The sequence below is a fragment of the Diceros bicornis genome, chromosome 26 (genome assembly GCF_020826845.1).
Source record: "Diceros bicornis minor isolate mBicDic1 chromosome 26, mDicBic1.mat.cur, whole genome shotgun sequence".
NCBI lineage: Eukaryota > Metazoa > Chordata > Mammalia > Perissodactyla > Rhinocerotidae > Diceros > Diceros bicornis.
This window is the reverse complement of record NC_080765.1, coordinates 33849834-33870826: the sequence shown is the minus strand read 5'-3', so window position 1 is coordinate 33870826 and position 20993 is coordinate 33849834. Positions and strand designations below refer to the sequence as shown.

The window sequence follows — 20993 nt, the reverse complement described above, 5'->3', positions numbered from 1 at the left end:
GAATCTTGTGTTTTGAATTTTTTTCTAAAGTCTTAATTATTTTTAAGGCAAACAGTGTAAAACTGGACAAGAAGGAAGGGGAGAACTGCAGGGCCCCTTGGTGGACTGTTGAGAATCTCTCTTATGTTGGCACAGTCCCAGGGCTTTGCATAGCTCCTGGCTCAGGGCAGGTGGCCAGTGTCATTGAGCAGCTCTGATAGATTTCTCCATCCCGTGGGAGTCCCATGCTAGTGGCTTGCAGAAAAGGTGCTCGTCCCTCCAGCAGGCAGTCACCGAGTGCCTACGATGTGTGAGGTGTAGGAGGGACAGCGGTGAACCACAGCCCAGACCCTTGTTGTTCTGGAATTGCAGTGTAGTGGGCAACCAGCCAATGAGAGAGCACATAAATGAACAGAACCATTTCAGCCAATGACAAGTATTGTAAAGAAAATAAAACTTCATTCCTGTAATTACTGAGGACTCTAGAGGCTGATGGGGACTCCTTTCGATGGGATGATTCAGTCAAGAAAGTTTTTCTAAGGACGTAACTTTGGAACTAAAACCTGTGAAAGAACCTGCCCTGGGGAGATTTGGAGCATTCTGAGCAGAGAGAAGAAGCATGTGCAAAGGTCCTGAGGCTCCAGGAAGGGGCTTGGCATACTCAAGGAGCAGCAAGGCCAGTGTGGCCAGAGCACAGTGAGCAAGAGGGAAAGTGGTAGGAGGGAGGTCTCAAGGGATCAGGGGGCAGATTGTGAGGGGTCTTGCAGGCCCTGGGAAGAAGTTCAGGCTGTATTTTAAGTGCAGTGGGAATCCTTTGGTGGGATTGAAACTGGGGAGCAGTAAGTTAAGCACAAACTTGAACATGTACTTAAATTTGAGTAATTAATCATTTTGTGGTGAGTGGTTGTGGACTTCTACAGTGAGGCCAGGTGGGAAGATGTTGAAGGCCACAGGGGATGTGACAGCAACGGGGCTCCAGCTCAGGCAGCCGCACCTCCCCTCATACTGGGAGGTGGCAGCTGATTTTCTCCTCGCTCTCCTAGGTTCAGAAACAAGATCCAGGTTTTCCACTGTCAGCCGCTCCACAACTGTTCTGCCGGGTTATCTTGGTTTTAGAACTCAGAATTAAGAGAACTGTTCATCCCCATTTCTTTGGGGGATCCAAGGATGATGTTCTGGAGTGTCCCTACACTCCCCTAACTGGTCAAAATTCCTTCCCTTAAGTAGGACCCTAGAGTAGTTTTGTGACCATTAATCCATTTGTTAGTATCTGTTGGAAAGTCAGTGTGTGGAGGGCCTGGGTGGGTAGGGATGTCCATGTGCTCAGCCCCTAATCGTTCCTGATGTAGATAAATGACAGATAGATAGATGATAGATGGATGGATGGATGGATAGACAGATAGGTGATGGAGGGAGAGATAGATAGATAGATAGATAGATAGATAGATAGATAGATAGATGATGGATGGATGGATAGATGGATGATGAATGGATGGTAGATAGATGATGGATGGATGGATGGATAGATAGATATTGAGCACCTACTATGTGCTCAGCACTGCTTTAGGCACTAGAGATACCTAGATGGCAGTAGAGATACCACTGCCCTCATGGAATTGATGGTCTTGAGCTAGGGAGTGAGACATGTAAATTAAAAGTTGTGATACTGTGCCCCCCCAAAAAAAGCTATGATGGGTAAACGCTTAGAGAAGCACCTCAGAGGTGCCTGTAAGCAGGGAAGGCTTCCAAGTAGAGGTGATGCCTCAGCTAGATCTACATGATGAGTAAGAGCTGGCTGGGAGGAGGGTGGGGAAAGGAAAGATTGTTCGAGAGAGAGACGGACATGGACACAAGATCAGAGGCAAGAGAGAGCCCTTCTCGCAGAGGCATTGAGAGTAATGCAGGACCTGGAGCAGGGGTGAGTGGAGGGGAGGGAGAGGAATAGAGACAAAGCTGGACCAAAACAGACCAGACCTTGCAGGACGGGGTGAGAGACTAGACTTAGGAACGATGAGGAGCTGAAAAAGATTGTATATAGAGAAGTAACAGGATCAGGTTTCTTTAGAAAAATCCCTGAGGCTTTGAGACCTGGCTTGAATCCTGCTCAGTCATTCATTTCTTTCTTTAATAAATTGTTTTAATTCCTACTGTGTTCCAGCTACTGTGCCAGGCACCAGGGGTCCTCAGGAGCAGCCAGTCCCTGCTGATCCACAGCGTGGCAGAAAATGCCAAGATTTCATAATTCTGGGAGGGACGGCCGCCCGCAGAAATGTCACAGCACTCACTACCTCTGCTACCCTTATGACAGTTCCCCAACGCCAACATTTAGGCTCTGGTCCAAAGACGGAAACTTAGAGCAAAGTATGGGCCTGTGAATGTATAACAGTTGCCCCGGTAGGTGGTAGCCGTTCAGCACATTTGTGTTGGATGAATGAATGAATGAGTGAGTGAGTGAATGAATGAATGGGAGCAATATATAGAAGAGTGGGTAAGAACACAGGCCCTGGGGTCAGACTTCCTGGGTCCCCAGGCTGGCTCTGCCCCTCACTGACCATAGCGAGTTATCTAACTGCTCTGAGCCTCAGTTTCCTCGTCTATAAAATGAGGATCTTAACAGATGTCTCCCCTTCATGGAGTTGGGAGTATTAAACGAACTGATGCATCTAGGGACTTAGCATTAGGCCTGGTGCACTGTAAGCTCTGGCTAAATATTAGCCCTGGAGCTCTGTGTCCTGGGTAAAGGATGGACAGAGCAACTCGTGGCCGGAACGAGAGAATAAACCTGCTCCTGTGTGCCCTGCACGTATGAGATCTTCTCGGGGTGTAGACATATATAGCCACACCTGCACCCCCACCTGCACACACACACATCGGAGATGCCGGTCATGGAGAGAGCACAGAAGCAGTGCAAGCCTTATAGTGGCTCTGCTATCAATGTGCCCTGGTGCTGTGTCTTCAGAAACACTAAAATAAACCTCCTAGGGGAACAGAAGACCCCTAATTGAAATTGATTTGAAATAGTAACAGAGCTCACTATCCGGGGTCTACGTAATTAAATCATTTTTGGATCAAGTCGTCTACTCATTGATTTGACAGATATTGAGTGAGCGCCTACTGTGTGCTAAGTACAGTGCTAGGCACCAAGAATGAGCAGTGGACCAAGCCACGGGGGCGTTGAGCAGTGAGAGGACGTGTCACAAGGTCTTTCTGGCTACTGGGTGGAGAATAAATTGCAGGCAGCAGAGGTGGAAGGAGGGAAGCCAAGAGTGGATTCCTGATGGGTCCAGGCCGCACACACAGCAAGCCGGCTGGCAGGGAGGATGGGTGTACGGCCATCTTCCATCCCTGGGGTCCAGCTCAGAGTGCTTTAGGGAGCCAAAGCTGTCTCTTCCTAGGGAAGCCGTGTGAACTCACGCAAATGATGGGCGGAGCTGAGGACTCGCCCTTTTCCTAGCTTCCACTCTTGTTCACAATGGTTACGCTAAATGGAGGCGCATGATCTGGGAAACCAAGGGCAAAAGTGGACACGAGCTGTACCTGTTGAGTGGCGGGGCATGTGTTTCCTTGGAATGGCCTGCAAGCCAGCATTCATTCATTCAGTGCACGTTGTTTGTTTTGTTTCCAAAGCACAAACCATGTACCGGGCAGAGGAGGCGCAAAGGTTTAATGAACAGATCACAGGCTTTGTAATCCCCCAGACTGGGTCCAAATCCCAGGTCTTCGGCTTGCTACTTGTGCAATCTTGAGCAGGTACTTAATGGCAGCCTCAGTTTCCTGATCTGTAAAATGGGTATCTGACGCCCAAGAAGCAGGATCCTAGGCCTTTCTGGAACCCAGGACCCTAGTCAGGCCCAGTGATTTCAGGACTCACTCTCCTTTTTCAGGTCGGCACTGACTGGGATGCCAAGGAACGGCTCTTCCGCAACTTTGGGGGTCTCCTGGGGCCCATGGACGAGCCGGTAGGCATGCAGAAGTGGGGGAAGGGCCCCAACGTGACCGTGACCGTCGTCTGGGTGGATCCCATCAACGTCATCGCAGCCACCTATGACATCCTGATTGAGTCCACTGCCGAATTCACCCACTACAAGCCCCCTCTGAACTTGCCCCTGAGGCCTGGGGTCTGGACGGTGAAAATTCTCCACCACTGGGTGCCGGTTGCAGAGACCAAATTCCTCGTCGCACCTCTGACCTTCTCAAATAGGCAGCCCATCAAAGCGGGTGAGTACTCCCAGTGTCTCTGTGGGGTAAATATTCTGTCCCTGGGGATCTGGTGGGTCCTTCGCCTGGGCAGGCAATGCTCCTCAGATGTCGGGGCATGTGGGCCGTCTTCGAGGACAGTGTTCGCTGCTCTCAGTATTTTTTCCTGCTCATTTGCCATGGACAACCCTCTGATTTTCTCCCTAATTGTCTAGTTGTCTCTGCACGCTGAGGTGATGTCATCTGTCTGTGTATTAGATACCTGTTCATTAGATGCTCTCCCATTGGACTTCCAGAAGGCTCTGATCGTGTTTAAGACAAGATGGGAAATAAACCCAGGCAGAACACTGAGTTTCAGCAAATCTTGTTCACTGTTTAAAAAATAATGATTAAAATAGGAATTTCTGTTCTTCAAAACTATGATAGGTTAGGTAAAAAGACATACCACCCACTAGTGGAAGATACTTGCCGCACATAAAAATAAGTACTCACATTCAGAATATATAAAGAAATCCCGTGAATCAGAGCAAACTACAAGGCACAGGCCCAATCCCGCCCACTTCCTGTTTTTGTAAATAAAGTTTTATGGGAACACAGTCACGCCCATTCATTTACACATTGACTGTGGTTGCTTTGGGACTACAGCGGCAGCACTGAGTCGTTGCCACGAAGACTGCAAGGCCTACAAAGCCAAAAATATTTACTGTCTGGCCCTTTATAGAAAAAGATGGCCAATCCTTGATATAAAAGAGAAAAAAAGGAGGGGCCGGCCCGGTGGCTCAGTGGTTAAGTGCACGCACTCAGCTTTGGCGGCCCAAGGTTCACAGATTTGGATCCCGGGCGCGCACCGACTCACCGCTTGTCAAGCCATGCTGTGGTGGCGTCCCATATAAAGTAGAGGAAGATGGGCACGGATGTTAGCCCAGGGCCAGTCTCCCTTAGCAAAAGAGGAGGATTGGCATCGGATGTTAGCTCAGGGCTGATCTTGCTCACAAAAAAAAAAAAAGAACATGAATGGCCCACACACCTGTAGTAAGATGCTCAGCCTCATGAATAACGAGAGACATGTAAATTAAAAGCAAAAAGAGATTCCGCTTCATACCTGCCATGTTGAGAGATGTGTGAAGGTTAGACAACATCATATGGTGATAAGGATGGACAAAAGTGGCTATCCGTCTAGTGCTGGTGGGAGGATAAAGTGATAAAATGAGTTTGCAGAATGGTTTAGCATTTCCTAGTAAAGTTGCACGTACACACACCTTACCGCACAGAAATTCTACCCCAAGGTACGTGCCCTAGAGACTTGTGCAGAAATATAGCAGAATTGTTCGTAACAGCACAAAGCCAGAAACAATCCGAAGGTCCAACATTCCAGTGGATGAACCATTGGGCGGCTGACCAGCGTGTGATCTGTTCAGACAGTGGAGTCTATGCGTTGATTCAGATGAGTCTCCACAACATAATGTTGAGGGGAAAATATCACAGAAGAAATCATAATTATGGTGCATGTATTTAAAGTTCAAAAACAGGCCAAGCCAACAGTATATTATTTCAAGATTGATGTGTCAGTAGAAAGCTGTGAGGAAATGAAAGGAATTATTCACACGAAATTCAGGCTGGTGGTTTCCACTGGCGTGGAGGGCAGAGAGAGGGATGTCAGACTCCCAACTCCCTGCCTTTTTTAAATTTTTCATCCAAAAGGGTTACTTTTATTTTTCTATTTCCTCCTCTTATCCTTCTTTTATCATGGGGAACTTCCTCCTGTTCAGTCCTACCTCCAGGAGTAACCACTGCCGAGAGTTTGGTGTGCATCCTTCTAGAAGTTTCTCAATGCTTTTAAAACATAAACACACAAAATAAATCACAAACACATTGTCATTTTTAAAAAACAGAATGATCCATCTTGCAGCGAAACTTGCTTTTTACACTTTCTGAGTCAGTATATATAAAGCTACCAGCTGCATAGTATTCCATTGGGTTAAGGACCCACAATCTAGCTTCTCTGGTTGTTGTTGTTACAGATAACACTGTAAAGAAGATTCTTGAACCTGTATGTGCCCACACAGATACATCCATAAAATAGATTCCTAGAATCAGGATTTCCAGGTCTCTTAGTATTTGAAATTGTTCATCTCCATCTAACGGATCACAAACCCAGAAGCCAGAAACAGATTACAGCCTCTGTTAGCTAAAAAGAGCCCTGGGCTGGGTGCCATTTAGCCAGTGAACAAGGAGAAGGGGACGTAGATATGGGGAGGGGGGTGCCTGGAGTCCTAAAAAGGCAGTGTTGAAGTGAACTCTGTTGACTTCTGCTCAGTTTCTGTGCTGAGCATGCAGAAAAATATAGACTTCATGTTTTCTCGAGATGGAAGTCTGCTTCTCCACTCCTCTATGAAACAGGCAAAAGACAGCCCCTCCAGAACTAGCCGGGCCAGAGCCCACCCACTTAGGGCCCTCAAGTGTCATCTTAACTAGGTTTGCATCCTTGGTATCCCTAAGGGTTCCCAAAGCCAGACATGGCGGAGAGGGATGGAAATGGCGGACTTCTCTCTGCTTCAGATACACCTGTTGAATAGAACAACGGAGTGGTCCTGAATCCACCCCTACTCCAGTAAAATAGCCTGGGCCATTCGCTGGGTTTTGATTTTTCCAGTTGTTTCCCCTGGAGTTTCTGAGGATGGCAGGCTCTTCCTACCCATCCCCAGGATGAGCCAGGGGTCACTTTACCCCTCTGGAAGCAGCCCCCCCATCGCCGGTAATTGTATCTGTTAACGATGTCCCAGTGACGAGGAACACGAAGGTGGAAGCGATGCGATTTGTAAAATGATTCATCAAGAGTAATTTGCTATTGATGCGTCCCTAGTAATCTCAAGAAATCTGATGAGGTGGAATTGAGGAACATTTAATTATAGAGGCGAGCATTGCGGGCTGATGCTGTAATAGCATTTCCCACATTGACCTCATTTTTCATAAGGGTTTTCCGCATCAACCACAATATTTGGTTCCTAGTATTCAAACGTTTGTTAGCTGCTCTTTTCACTTTGAATGTCCTGCCTTTTGTCAGTTTGGGTGTCTCCCCACTCCCCAGCCTCCTGACTCTGCAGAGATGGAGGCGTCAGTAGGCTCTGCTAGAGAAATCAGGACCTGAACCAAAGGAAGACCAGACTCTGTTCTCCTGGCAAATGGTACAGCAGCTGCCCACCCTGTCTGCTAGCATCAGGGAGATGTGGGCTAGGGCCAGATTTATAAATATGGTCCCAACTAACTTGAGAGAGAGAAGCTCTGCTAAATCATAGCAAGACAGGATATGTGCTCATGCGTGCTGGTCCCCTTTCTCCCACCTGTTCCCCTCTGAACCATAAACCCCAGCCCTCAGCTTCCTGGGGCATTGGCAACTGAAGGAATGACTTCCTTGTCTGTTAGCCAAGGCATATTTTTAGTTCAACGAAGTTTTCCCATGGCTTTTAGAAGGGCAGCCATATGGACTTTCTTCCTCCGTCTTCCCCACTCAGGACCACACCTGTTAGAAAATAACCTGCTGATTATCCAGGCTCTTCTGCTGGCCATTGAGAGTGACAGCAAACAGGAAGCTTCGTCTTCTGAGCACTGCATTGTCTCATAAGGAAGTTTCTTCTAATCCTAGCCATCTCAGCTATAGCAAAAGCTGATTTGGTAAAACACAACTCACCAGAACCATTGGCATCTTTTTTAAAAATATATTCTTGTATTTGGCAATAAAATAAGCGGTGAGTGGGGACTTGAAAATAGAAACATCTAGTTTCTTTCCTCCAGCCTGAACGTCTGCACTTTCTGCTTCCCCATCTTGAAGCCCTGGGAACAGTCACAGTCCATCCCATTTGTATGTTACTTTACTGTTTACAGAGCACATGAACTTCTATCTGAGCCTCTTACCAGCCTTGTGGGTCTAATTGGTGCAAGGATGAGTCTCCCCATTTTACACATGGGCAAACCAAGTCTTTGAAAGACTGGCTCCCAGATGAAAAAATAAAATAAAATACAAAACCATTGCTTTAGCTTCCAGCGGGTGGGTGAGCCTACAGTACAGGATTGTGATAACACCACTGGCTTTGGAATCAGCCAGTCCTGGATTTCGCCCCTGACCTGCCTCTAACAGAGCTGCCTCTGTTTCCCCATCTGTAAAATGGGGATGATAAAACCAACCCTGTAGTTTTGTGTGTGTGTATATACCTATGGTTTTGAGGATTGCATACTAATAACACCAACACTAACAATCCTAGCTAAGCTTTTCCAAGCCCGTGGTACATGCCAGGCGCCATTTTAAGCACTTTAAAGGAGTCAGCACATTTCATCATCACAAACGAAGCCATGAGGAAAGTATTAGTACTCCACCCATTTTATTGATGAGGAAACTGAGGCACGAGGCATTGAAGTCGGAAGTCACACACCTGGTATGTGGGATTCAAACCCAGACAGCCTGACTAGAGTCTCCGTGCTCTTGCATGCAGCTCTGGTGCTCATGGAGGTGGAGCTGTTAGGAGAGCCGGCTGGACCTCCCACCCCACCCTCTCTGGTCCAAGCTTCTTGCTTTCCAGGACTCCTTGATTCACGCACCACGTCTTGGATGGAAGCTGAAATCCGTGGCTTATGCAGAGTTCATGGTGGCCACTCAGCAGCCAAGAGCAGGGCTCCTCACCAGGCTTTGAGGTCAACAGATCCGAGTTCAAACCCCAGCTCCGACCCTCACTACCTGGGTGATTTGGGGAAGGTGCTTCATGAGGCTCTGTGCTCGCTGTTCCCTATGCCCGGAATTCTCTTCCCCGGGATCTGCATGTGGCTTCTTCTTTAACATTAATCAGCATCAGCTCAGATGTCCCCTCCTCAGAGAGGTCTCCCCTGCCCACCCCATCTAAAATAAACAGCCTCGTCACTCTCTAACCCAGGGATCAGCAAGCTTTTACCATAAAGGGCTAGATGGTAAATATTTTCGGCTTTGCAGACCACATACGGTGTCTCAACTACTCAGCTCTGCGGTGGTAACACAAAAGCAGCCATAGGCAATGTGTGCACCAATGCACGTGGTCGTGTTCCAATAAAACTTTATTTACAACAATGGTGGTGAGCGGGATTTGGCCCAAGGGCTGTAGTTTGCCAAACCCTGCTCTGACTCAATACCCCGTTTATTCCCTTCAGGACACTTATCACTAATTGAAACGATCTTAGTTATTTACTTGTTTATGTCTTTATCGTCCTCAGTCTCCCTCCACTGGATTATAATCTTGACTATCTAGTTCACTCCACCACGTAGATGGAGCCTAGCACTTCGTAAATCTTTATCAAATAAGTAAATGAATGAATGCCTTGCCAGTGGTAGGTGCTTAAAAATATGTATTGAATGAATGAATGTCTGGACTATTGAAAGTGCTCCATAAGGGTGTGTTGAATGAATAAACAAATGAACCACACCCTGCACAAAGCGAGCTCACACTGTTGAAGGAACATCCTCAGAGGCTCAGTTTCTTCATCTGTACAATGGGACTGCTGAGAGAACTTCCTCATGAGACTGCCGTGTGAATTGGGTGGTGGTGCGGAGCACCCAGTGGTACCAGGCACCCAGTGGGTGCCCAGTTCTGGCTCTTCTAATAATGTCACTGTTCCCTTTGGCTTTCAGAGGAGGCGTTGAAGCTACACAACGGGCCCCTCCGCAGCGCCTACATGGAGCAGAGCTTCCAGAGCCTGAACCCCGTCCTCAGTCTGCCCATCAGCCCCACCCAGGTGGAGCAGGCTCGGAGGAACGCGGCCTCCTCCGGCGCCGTGCTGGAGCGCTGGCTGGACTCGCTGGTGGGCGGGATGTGGACCGCCATGGACGTCTGTGCCACAGGCCCCACTGCCTGCCCGGTCATGCAGACCTGTAGCCAGACGGCCTGGAGCTCCTTCAGCCCCGACCCCAAATCGGAGCTGGGGGCGGTCAAACCAGATGGCCGGCTCAGGTAGCACTGGGCACGTGTGAGCCACAGTGGATCTCAAAGGGAAAGCAGCCAGAGGGCCGCTGGGGCCTGGACCCTGGCCTCCCACCCCGGGGGTGCCTTTTGTGAGAGGGGCTCTCCTGGCCGTAGAATGATGGAGAAGGAAGATTTGGAGGCCAAAGCAGGGTCTGCCGATGACCTGCCTTTGGCAAGCTGGGCACTGGGGGCGGGGATGGCTCAGTCCCAGCGCAGTGGTGGTCTTACCTCTTCCTGTTGATCCTCAAGTCCTACAGGTTCCTTGTCTCCCCCCTCCAGTGACCCAACCCCGCAGACAAGTGATTCTCAAACTTTTATTTTGAGCAGGAGAACTTTGTTTGCTAAGCGCAGTCGTAGATGAAGTTCAAGGTGTGGGTGAAATCCAGGCTGCTCTGCTTAAAGCTGGGGAGTGTGAGGTCTTTCTCTAAGCTCAGCCCACCGGGTGGTCCCTTGGCCAAGGGCATCTCCTAAGGTACCTCTTCAGAACCCAGGGGCTCTGTAAAACCCAGTTTGAAAAGCACTGCCCAGGCGGTACGTTGTCTCCTGCCCCACCCTCCGGCTCATCTTCCTGCTCCTCTGGGCCAGGAAACCCTTGTGCCAGCCCTGAAACGAGAGGCCACTGATGGTCACGCCCATGGGCCCCCCACCTCCAGGGAGGCAGTGGGCTCACGAGGGCTCCGAGCCTCCCACCAGCCCTTCTCGGGTTGAGCCATCCTCCTTAGTAACTAGATGAGCAGGAAAGCCTTTTGATGTGACATGGCCAAGGTCCACCCAAAATGTGACTGCCTGATGTCCTGGGTTCCAGGCCACCCTCCCTTAAGGCAGGGTGATGCTTATGAGCATGAGTGTCCAGTCTCGCAGCCATTCACGGGCTAGGAGACGAAGACCATGACCACGTTGACAATAGGAACTTGGGAGACCATGGCCGTGAAACTCACAGAGAACGTTTGGAGCAAAACTCCTGAGCTGGACCACACAGCAATACCCGTCGCCTGCCTGAGCCCTTCTGTTCAGAGGTCGGGCCCTCCAGGCCTTTGTGAATTGCGCTCTCGGTGCTGTTGGGAGTGACCAAACCACAGGGACCAGACTTTTCACATCCAGGAAGAAGCATTTCAGATTTGGTTTTTAAATTCATGCCCTTTCTCATCCGAGGTGCGAATGGGCCTGTCTGACATGCAGCGTAAAAGTGGGAAGCTTACACATCTACTAGTTTACAATCTAAACAATAGTATTACTCGAATTGCTTGAGTGACCGGAAACCTGAAGGGTGTCCTTACCATGTGCCCCTTGGAGGGCCGCCCCTGCTCATCTGGAGAGCCCCTTCCCGGAGGCCCCCCTTCCTCCTCTGATCCCACCCTCCCCCGAAGGACAGGTCTCCCTTGGAAAAGTCCCACCCCTGGCAGCACACTGTCCTTCCCATGGAGAGCCAGGCCTGTGTTTCTTTCTAGTGTGGGTTTGAAGGTACTGCACTTCGCTCCTGATGACCTGACAGCTGTTGCCATCTGAGCCCCCCACAAGCCAGCATGGCAGGATGTCCTGTGAGCCATGGAGGATAGAGAGAAGGGACACTTTAGATATTTATTATTTATATGTTTTAGTCAATGACTAATTAGTAGGTGCTGTTTTTGCAGCTTGTCAATTATGTTATCTTACTAACTGAAGCTGCCTTTATTCACACAAGGCCCCTGCTCCCCAGCCCTTCGCCTCCCTCCTCCTCTCCTCCCCATTCCCTGGTGTCTGTCTGTCTCTCTCTCTTTCTCTCTGTGTCTGCCGCACATTCTCCTTGTCCTCAGAGGAAAGCAGGTGTGTTAGACACCAGGAGGAGAAAGCTTCGACCAGCATCATCCACGGGCTAGAGTGGGGTGCCCTTGGGAACATGGGAGCCTCGCTTTTCTGCAGGCAGGGTGTTAGCCTTATCTAGCCCTCCAGTTTGGGGTGGGGGTGGGATTCCTGAACCATCCCCGCTCCTTGCCCTGGGCACAGGGACGCAACAGGCCAACTGCAGAGCTTGGGCCATCCCGGCTTCCTCCATTGCTGACCCTCTGTGGCCAGTCTGACCACGGGCCTCCATGTGACGTGACAGTATGGCAGAGGGAAACGGGCTCCTTCCAAGCCCGTGAGGAGGAGAGATCCATTTTAGGAACAGGGTGGGTGGTCAGACCCGGCCAGGGGAGCCCAGGAGACAGCCACCGTCAACAGTGGTTCCAGGGACCTTGGAGTGGCTTTTTTCAGAAAGCCCATATGATTGCTAAATGGATTTACAAACTATGGGAACCGAGAGGCCTGAGCCCCGTCCTCTCTCTGCCTCCAGCCTCTGCCTCTGGCCAGGGTCTCCCTGAGCCTGCCGAAGCTGCCCGGGGAGCCTCCTCAGCAGACCACTAAGACTCTGCATTTTCCACGGTGTCATGTGCAGTGGCTTTGGGGCCTCAGCCCTGGCACGTCCCTGTGCGTAGTGCGAGCCTGCAGACTCCCAGACAGAGCCCCTCCTGCACCCACTCGCATTGCCGACTTTTGTTCATCCTGGAACACGTGGGGAAGGGGCAGAGCTGGCTCACTCTGGGGACGATCCCCACGTCCTCCCCGTCCCAATCTTCGCTCCCCGCTCAACGAGTTGGGGAGGCTGAGCAGTCACACAGGGTGTTCCTTTACGACCCCGGTTTTTGGACCAGACATTAACTTGGCAGATGTTACCTTGGTTAAAAAAAAAAAAAAAAAAAAAAAAGAATTCCAAACACCGCCCAGGATGATTGGAGAAAAGGTGACGTTTTCCCAGGGAAAATAGTTTAACTCATTTTTTTGACCTGCCAGAGAAGGATTGATTTGTTAGAGGTCTGGCAGCCTGAGGGTTTCAAATCCATGAGACCGTGCTGTCTGGAAACCCCGTTACAGCCTGCAGAAGCTTAGCGACTGTGGCCGCGTCACTGACTAGGTCCCGGGACGTCAGGAGGGCTTAGAGGAGACTTGGGGGTCAGTTTCGGGGGAGTAGGAAGCATTCACTAGGCTACGGCCCTCTGTACGATTTCCCAGACAGCCTGGTGATGTTCAGGCAGAACAGGAGGCAGACACCTTCCCAAATCCCACTTCCCAGGCCGTGCACGAAGCAACAGGCCTCCAGGCAGCACGGGAGCAATTCCCAGGGCCCCGTGTTTTAACACGTTGCACCCGTTCCTCCTGTTGGAAAAAGGCCTTTCTGATTGGATGAGGAGTCATTCTGACTTCATTTCCCGGTGTTAGTTTAATCTTTAAAATGCAAGTGGCATTTAGAGAGGATGAGCAAGGCCACACGAGCCTCCCGAGAGCGGCAGATGATAGCTACTCCTGGCACGTGCCTGGGTCGTGTGGGTCATGCCTCCTCCTGGTTCTCTAGTTTACGCGTGCAAGGACGACACTGGCTGGGACCTTGATCTCTTTGCCAAGAAGATGCAAAGTAGAGGAAAGCAGTGCCTGCTGGGTGTGGAGCGTGAGCAAAGACCCCTTTTACAACTAAGTTCACTGGGGACTCAGGACACACACTCCCCAGCAACAGCCAAGGGAGGTATACCAGAAACAGCTGTTGGCAAAGGCCACACTCGGTGGTAGGGCTCACAAATGCCTGTGGGGTCCAGGACGCTAACATAGTTGGTGTAAGACGATAGGGAGTTGTGGGATCTGCGGTCTGCTGGCATGCACATGACACCTGCAAGAAGAGCAGCTGCTACTCAGCCCTGGCCTGTTGCTGCATGTAAGAACGCAGGCACAGTGTAGCAGAATCTGCCAGAAACCCATATTTTTATAGGAAATCTGATTTTTAAATGTCGGCAATATTTTTCTTTTTGAGTATGGGCAGAGAACCTGTGCACGGCCAGCAACCTCTGCTCTCTGGAGAGATGGTTTACAATGAGGTTAGGCATTGCCCTGGTGGAGGAGAAAAGGCCAACCTTAAGAATGGGCAAAAATAATAGCTCATGTTGAACTCTGAAGGGAACGGGAACCTCTTACTAGTCATTCTGGGCCTAAAGAGATGGTCCCACAGAGGAGACGTGTACCCTGAGAACAGGCTTGTTCAGCTCTCCTGGTCCCCAGACAGCTGTGCTAAAGGGAAGATGGAACAGAATTTGGAGACCTTGACTGCTGCCCCTTAGACAGAAGGGGGCCCACATCTGCCTGGGTCTACACCTTCCAGAATTCCATCCTGTCAAGACAGAGAGAAACAGGACAGGCTCCAGGAGAAGGGAGCGGTGTGTCCAACAGCCCCGCTCTCCAGGTCCCAAGTGTTAGCAGCCGTCTTACTGCGTCTCTGGAAGCGTCTTGGGAAGCGTGCTGGGGCCGTGCGTGGTCGTGGGGTGTCCTCTCTGCTTCTGCCTCCGTTACCTTTGCCCATGGGTCTGCCACAGGCGCTACCTCATTGTGTCTGCTGAGAAGTTTACCTGGGTGGGAAATAGAGGTGTCCAAAATCTGCTAGAGCTGAATGTACAATCTATGCAAATTCTCCCTCTCTGTCTCTGTCGCTCTGTCTCTCTCTCAGAAGTATTATTTTTTTTACCTTGCAGACAAGATACTGTATCGGCCCCTCTTAAGACTGAGGAGGGCCTTCAGGCGCCACCCGTGTCTATCCCTCACGTTGTCTTTGGTCGTGTCCTCGCCAAGCCCCATGCAGGGAGCACGTGGCCCTCCCTCCCCCCTCCACTGGGCTGGGAATGCTCCAGTGGCCCAGGTCCACAGACCCCAGAGGAAAGCAGGTTCTGCATCCTGCCCCCTCCATTCCTAACTGCATCCTCTCCATTCCTCATTTGCCTCTGACTTGCTTCTCCTCCTCCGCCTCTCCCCCCAAAAAAGCCTTAGGTTCCTCCTTTTTGAAATGTGGCCTTAAAATTATGTTTGGAAAGCTGACCACTCTCTCCCTCCCATTTCCGCCAACATCCGAGAAGAAAGAGCATCTTGAAGCTTTCACGGCCGCCTCGGAAGTGAGGGGCTGCCAATCTATGTTTGCGGAAATTGCTTAGAAATGTCGTCTTTAAGAAAAACATTCTTATATTTTCTCTTGGGGTAAAATGAAGGCTTGGGTGCTCATCTAAACCTCAGCCAACTCCTGAAGCACTCTCCAAGAGCATATTGCCGCTGTAATGGGCTGGCTTAATTACTGGCAGAGTGCCCCCATCGGCTTTCCAACCTGCCCCCTCCCCGAAAGGCTTGGTGACTTGATGTACTTCATTCAAGGGTAAACAGGAGAGTTTCTTAGTTGATCTTTTCATTCTTCCTGCCTGGAAAGTGATAGCATTAAATATTCCCAGCGGCTGGGTAGTGTTCTCAAGGAGATTTCATGCTCCCCATTTCCAGAGCCCACCTTTTCCCTCCCATCGCTCCACGGCTGATGGAGGCCAAAGACAACCCCAGGGTTTTCATAGGAAATTCACTGGAATTGAGCGCAATCGTCTTTGTAGTCCTTCCGTCTTTTTTTTTTTTTTATAATATTATTATGTTGTCAATAGCGTTCGTTTGGGTATTTTTTTTAGAGGCCTCACAATAAGTTATTACCGTTCCCCTCATTGTTTTTCAAAGACATGTGGTGATATAGTTTTTAAAAATAACTATTTTGTTATAGATCATAATATGCATAAAACTGTACAGAAATATTTTGTAATGTATTGATTTTAAAAAAACGAGAGAATCTGTAAATAAAGTTTAAAAAAAAAAGAGAATTCAGACGGCACACACTGAAAGATGTAGATATTTTGCTATTTATTTAAAGGAGTATTTTAAGAGATATTGAACTATCTGAAATTGACCAGTAATCAAAATTCCAATCATCTGGATGCTTTTCCTCGCGGTAGAATGTGATTCTCGGAAACAATTGCACTACCCGCCCATTTTTGCACCTGTTCTGTCTTTTCATTTAGCAGAAAAACAACAACAAAATTGTGCCTTAGCTGTATTTTTTTTGTCTAGGGGAGTTTGTTTCTGTCTGACAAAGCAAAATTTTTTGCAGAAAACAGTGGATGTATTAAATACTGTATCATACCAAAAACACTGCAGGTGTATATAGATGCTTTCTGTCATACTGTGTTTTCAGATGCAGAATTTTAAAATAAAAAAAAAAGTACTGTCTTTATGGAACAGTGGCCTTGTGGCTCCTTTTCAGCAGCGTCGTGCGTCTTCATGCAATCTTGTATTCTCTTCCCTGCTCTGCACTGTCCATCCCCTAGTATTAGAGTGACTATATAATTTGTCATCCAAACTGGGATACTTTTGAGAATAAAGGGGCATCAAGTGGATGGATTGCTGAGACCACAGGCATAAACTGAGCCTCTCCTGAGAAAACCTGATGTGTGGACACACTCCCTAATCAAGCCCCTGTCATCTGTCAACTAGACTATTGCAACACCCTCCTGTAAATGATTCCCCTGGAGTATATGGGTTTAAACGCTTTGTTAAGTAGAGGATAAGGAGGAGGGACTGCCATCTAAACAGTTTTCCATACCCAACTGGTTGGTTCTGTAGCAAACCTATTTCCCGTTCCTCTTCACCAGACTGCTAGACTACGTTTCCCAGACTTCCTGGCTCTTAGGGGTGGCCGTGTGAGCAACTTCTGGCTGGTGGAATGTGGGTGGAATGGATGTAAGGCACTTCTAGACCTGGCCCATAAAACTTCCCACGAGAGCCTCCTCTCTCTCCTTCCCCATTTACTAGCTCAAATGTTTTGAGTCATCTTGATTTGGGGCATTCATTAGTTAATCTATTCTACTGCTCTTTTTGGAACCTCACACAGCCCCCAACTTAGAGGAGGGCAGAGCCACAGTATAGGAGGAGCCAGGCCCTTGGATAGCCACGTGGAAGGCCACCTGACTAGTCTCCCCTATTTGACTATGACATGAAAAGAAATAACCACATATTGTGTTATGCCACCAAGAATTTATCTGTAACGGCAGCTAGCCTTACCTTAACTAATGCATCCAGAAATGGAAACTCAGATGTTCCTCTGGGAAAGTCCAAATTGCAGCCCCTCCGTTCCGTAGGTAAAGATTCAGAGACTCCGATGGGTGAAGTGATTTGCCTGGAGTTAAGCAAGATATAAGCATCATGGTCAGAACTAGAACCGAGTTTTCCTATCCCCAGTGAGAACTTCACAAGTCATTAGGCGGACTGGTTCTCCATCCTTAGGTTGGTCTCATGATGACGTTTATATGTGGTCTCTGAAGGCCATGGGTTGAGAGCGCCCAGGTGGCTGGGTTGCCAAGATGCCTCGAATTCACTCTTCAAAATCCTCAAAGGCAAAGAGTGGCACTGAGACCCAAATGGGAGTTCATAGCTAGAACAAAATAGGCTGGAGATGGTAAGTGATTCTATATTTGGAAAGATGCGTGGACCCCATATTCATTTGCCAAAACCCTTTTTCCAGTCTGACCTTATAGCTAATCTCCCCCTCCTCTGTCCAAAGATAAGTCCTCAAAAAAAGAGTTTGATGCAAGGAAGGACAAATTTCTAAAATCTCCCCAGGAGGAAGGATCATATCTGTCTTGTTCACCGTGGTGTTCCCAGCACTTAACACAGTAGCCCAGAGTATGGGCACTCAATGAGTGAACAAGTGAGTGAGGCTAGCTCTCTTAATTAATTAACATATGTGCATGGGGGCATTTGTCCAAGGTGCTGTCTTTACATCTATATGATCTCTAATATTTCACAAAACATGGGCTATTGTAAAGTAAACAGTGATTTTTTCCCTTCAATAATGATGTTTCTGGGTCTTTTTCATGAAAAGGTCGGTGGGAATTTCTTTCCTGCTGATTTATTTGAACTGTCACATGTCACCTTTTGTTCAGAGAATAGTAGTGGTTGGTTGAAGTTCATCAGATTAATGGTTTTATGTGTTTTTCTCTTTCTTTTAAAGAGAACGCTTTTTCAAGCAAAATTGTACATTAAACCCCAATATACACAAGAGACTTAAAAATTCGTGTGTGGGAGGGCTGTTCTGGTTGAAGCAGGAATGGAAATTCTGTCTTAGAGTGTCTCCCTCCCTCCCCTGCCCCCCACCCAGCCAACCCCTTTGGTGGTTCCGGGGCATATGTAGACAGCCATGCTTTGAAAGCCATACCTCTGGTGGAAGCATCTAGGCCTTTGGTAGAGTGGGCTTGAGGCCGTGCTGCCAGGTGCTGAAAGTTGAGTTCTAAGCCAGGTCTCTGAGAGTGAGACCAAACCAAGAATAATTCATTCCTCACATGGTCTTGGAGAGTCAGAAGGGTGGAGACTTAAGAGTTGGGGCTAAAAGGAGGTGTGGCTGGCCTGGGGTCAAGTGTGGGAGACTCTTGATCCTGTGCATTAGTATCTAGTTCATCTGTTCCACTGCTCTGCCCAGAGACTGCGTGCTGCCCCAACCCTGATGGGAAGCACTGGCCTGAGAACCAGGAGACCAAGGTCCTCTCTAGACCCTGATTCTGCCACTGGTTTGCTGTGTGATCACAGGAGGCTCTTGCCTGCGATGGATCTCCATTTCCTCCACCATCAAATGGGAAAAGAGGGGTTATCGACCACCGAGGTCCCTTCACGTGTAGACATAGTGCATAGTCCAACTTCCACCCCAGCACCAGATACAGAACATGCAAGGTGCCAGCTCCTCAGAATAAGTGCTCCTAAAATGCGATTACTGATGTTCACATCTATGTTAGTCAGGGTGCTTTCACTTGCAAGTAACAGTAGCCCAACTCAAAGAAGTTTAATCAGGAAGGGAATCTATTGAATCATGAAACTGTGGAAGATAGAATTAAAATGCAAAGCACAAGAACGCGGGTAGATCTAGGGGACTCTAGAACGGGAACTGGAGCTTCGATGCTCACAGTCCCCTTATTCTCCATTTATGCTCGTTAATTCTATCCTCCTCTACAGACAGCTGATGCCACATGACAGGCCCCAGAAGTCCCTGCTGCTTGTCCTTCAAACCACACAACACAAAAGCATCAATGTGCTCGGTCCTCATTGCCAAAGGAGATGGTTCTAACAAGCAAGCTTGGGTCACATGCCCAGCCCTGGACCTATCACCGGGGCCAGGCAAACAAAATGCTATCATTGGCTGAGTCAGGATCATAGGCCCACCCCTGTGGCCAGGGGGTTGGGTCAGAAACTGTGATTGGCAGCCCCATCCCAATCACGTGATCCAAATGGAAGCGGAGCATTTCCCACAAGGGAAAGGATGGTGGTGAAGAAGCAAAAACAACAGGTGTCCCTCCACTTGCCATAGCCAACTCCCGGCTCAGGTGGCTTCTCTGCTTGCCAGCCCAATCGTTTCTGCTCCTCAAATGCCCAGATTGTCTCTGCCCAGCTCCCAGATATCTCCCTAAGGAGAAGGGTTCTGGGCCTGTCTTGAGGAAATTATTTTAAAGAAATATCATGTGGATGGTGCAGAGGATTTCACCGTCACTGAATTAGTTGTGGAGTATTTATGCTTACAGAACAACATGACGGACTTCTCCTCTTCTCCCTGTAGCTGGGCACAGGACTCACTACAAAGGCCCCTTTGCTTTTCATGGGACAGTGTATCTGCCCCTTGCTAATCATGGGGGATGATTCTAACTTGCAGCAGAAAGCAGAGCCTGTGTACCTGCAAAAAAGGACAACAGCTCTCTCCCGGTTTCTGTAGCATCATCCTTCCAGGATCCCAGTCTCTTCTCAGCAGGCACCCAGAGCCCTCATGCTAGCAAACTCATCCATGGTGAGTGGCCATGCCTTGCTGAGTCGGTGTATTAAGCTTCTAAGAGTGGAGTTGATGGGGAAAGCAATGGTTAGCCCATCGGTAGAAAGCACTTATAGCTGAGAGGATCATAGGCATCATGGCAGACTGGGTGGGACTCAGGGGAAATATGGAGAATGCTTTTCAAATCACGCTATCACAGCTGAACCCCTTGCTACCAATTTTCCAGTGCCTCTGGCCAAAATAAGGACCCTCCTCCAACTTTGGAGTCAGATAACCCTGGGTCCAAACACTGGTTTCATTATGGATTAGCTGAGTCAGGTTGGAGTCAAGTTCCCTAACCTCTCTGGGCCTCAGCTTACCTGTCTGTATGTTGGGGATAATAGTTACTTACTCATAAAGCCACTGGGAGAATCTTAGAAAGACATGCAAAATACATAGCCCACTGTCTGCACATAGGAAGAGCTCACTTAATGTCAGCTCCCCCTCCCTTCACACCCCAAAAGGGAAAGCTCTTTGAGGGCAGGGACAATGTCTGTATTTTCAGCACACATTAAAGGGCTTGACCCGTGAAATGGTATGCGGTGTTTGATGAATGAATGAGTGATTGAATGAATGAATGAGCTGGACTTCTGCTACTTCCATAATTTCTTCAGGGGTGTTCCATTTAGCCTGGTCTCCACAATGATTCTCTGTTTGAGATTTGATGTCTTCCTTAAGCCTCTGTTCATGGCCAGGTGTTATCACCTTGACTTCTGGGATTCGAGTGAGATTTTCTCACATGCCCTGAACCAAGGGCAACACAGCACTGCTCCCAATCTCTTTGGAGATTCTTGGGGAAACTCAAGTTCAGCTACAACTTTGGGTTCCACTTCCACTGAATTGGTTCATTTTACAGATCATTCCTCTATTCTGCAGTCTTTTTACCTCCTTTCTGCAGCATATCACTCCCCCTACTAAGCACCCCAACCCATCCTTCCCCATAACACCACTGCCCAGCTACGTGGACAGACGACTTTACCAATACCTTCAGGTAAGGGATTGCATGAAAGCATTTCAAATGATTTGCTGTTTAATATTAGATACTCCCATTCTCAAAAGCCCCCGAAATCCTCATCCACCACCTGCCTGCAGTCTCCAGATTCCAGGCATGTTTCTCTTTATTCTCTGATCTTCTC

The 20993-nt window shown here is 48.8% G+C and overlaps 1 protein-coding gene across 2 annotated transcripts in view; it reads left to right on the top strand.

Annotated features, from left to right (window-relative positions):
* XYLT1 (xylosyltransferase 1) overlaps window positions 1-16245 on the top strand; it is a 301551-nt gene extending 285306 nt beyond the window's left edge. For both annotated transcript variants that reach the window (XM_058569969.1, XM_058569968.1), the window contains 2 exons: window positions 3864-4197; window positions 9827-16245. In XM_058569969.1, the coding sequence (XP_058425952.1) occupies window positions 3864-4197; window positions 9827-10149 (657 nt within the window). In that variant the 3' untranslated portion in view covers window positions 10150-16245. The remainder of the gene's footprint in view (window positions 1-3863; window positions 4198-9826) is intronic.
* Window positions 16246-20993: the final 4748 nt, after the last annotated feature.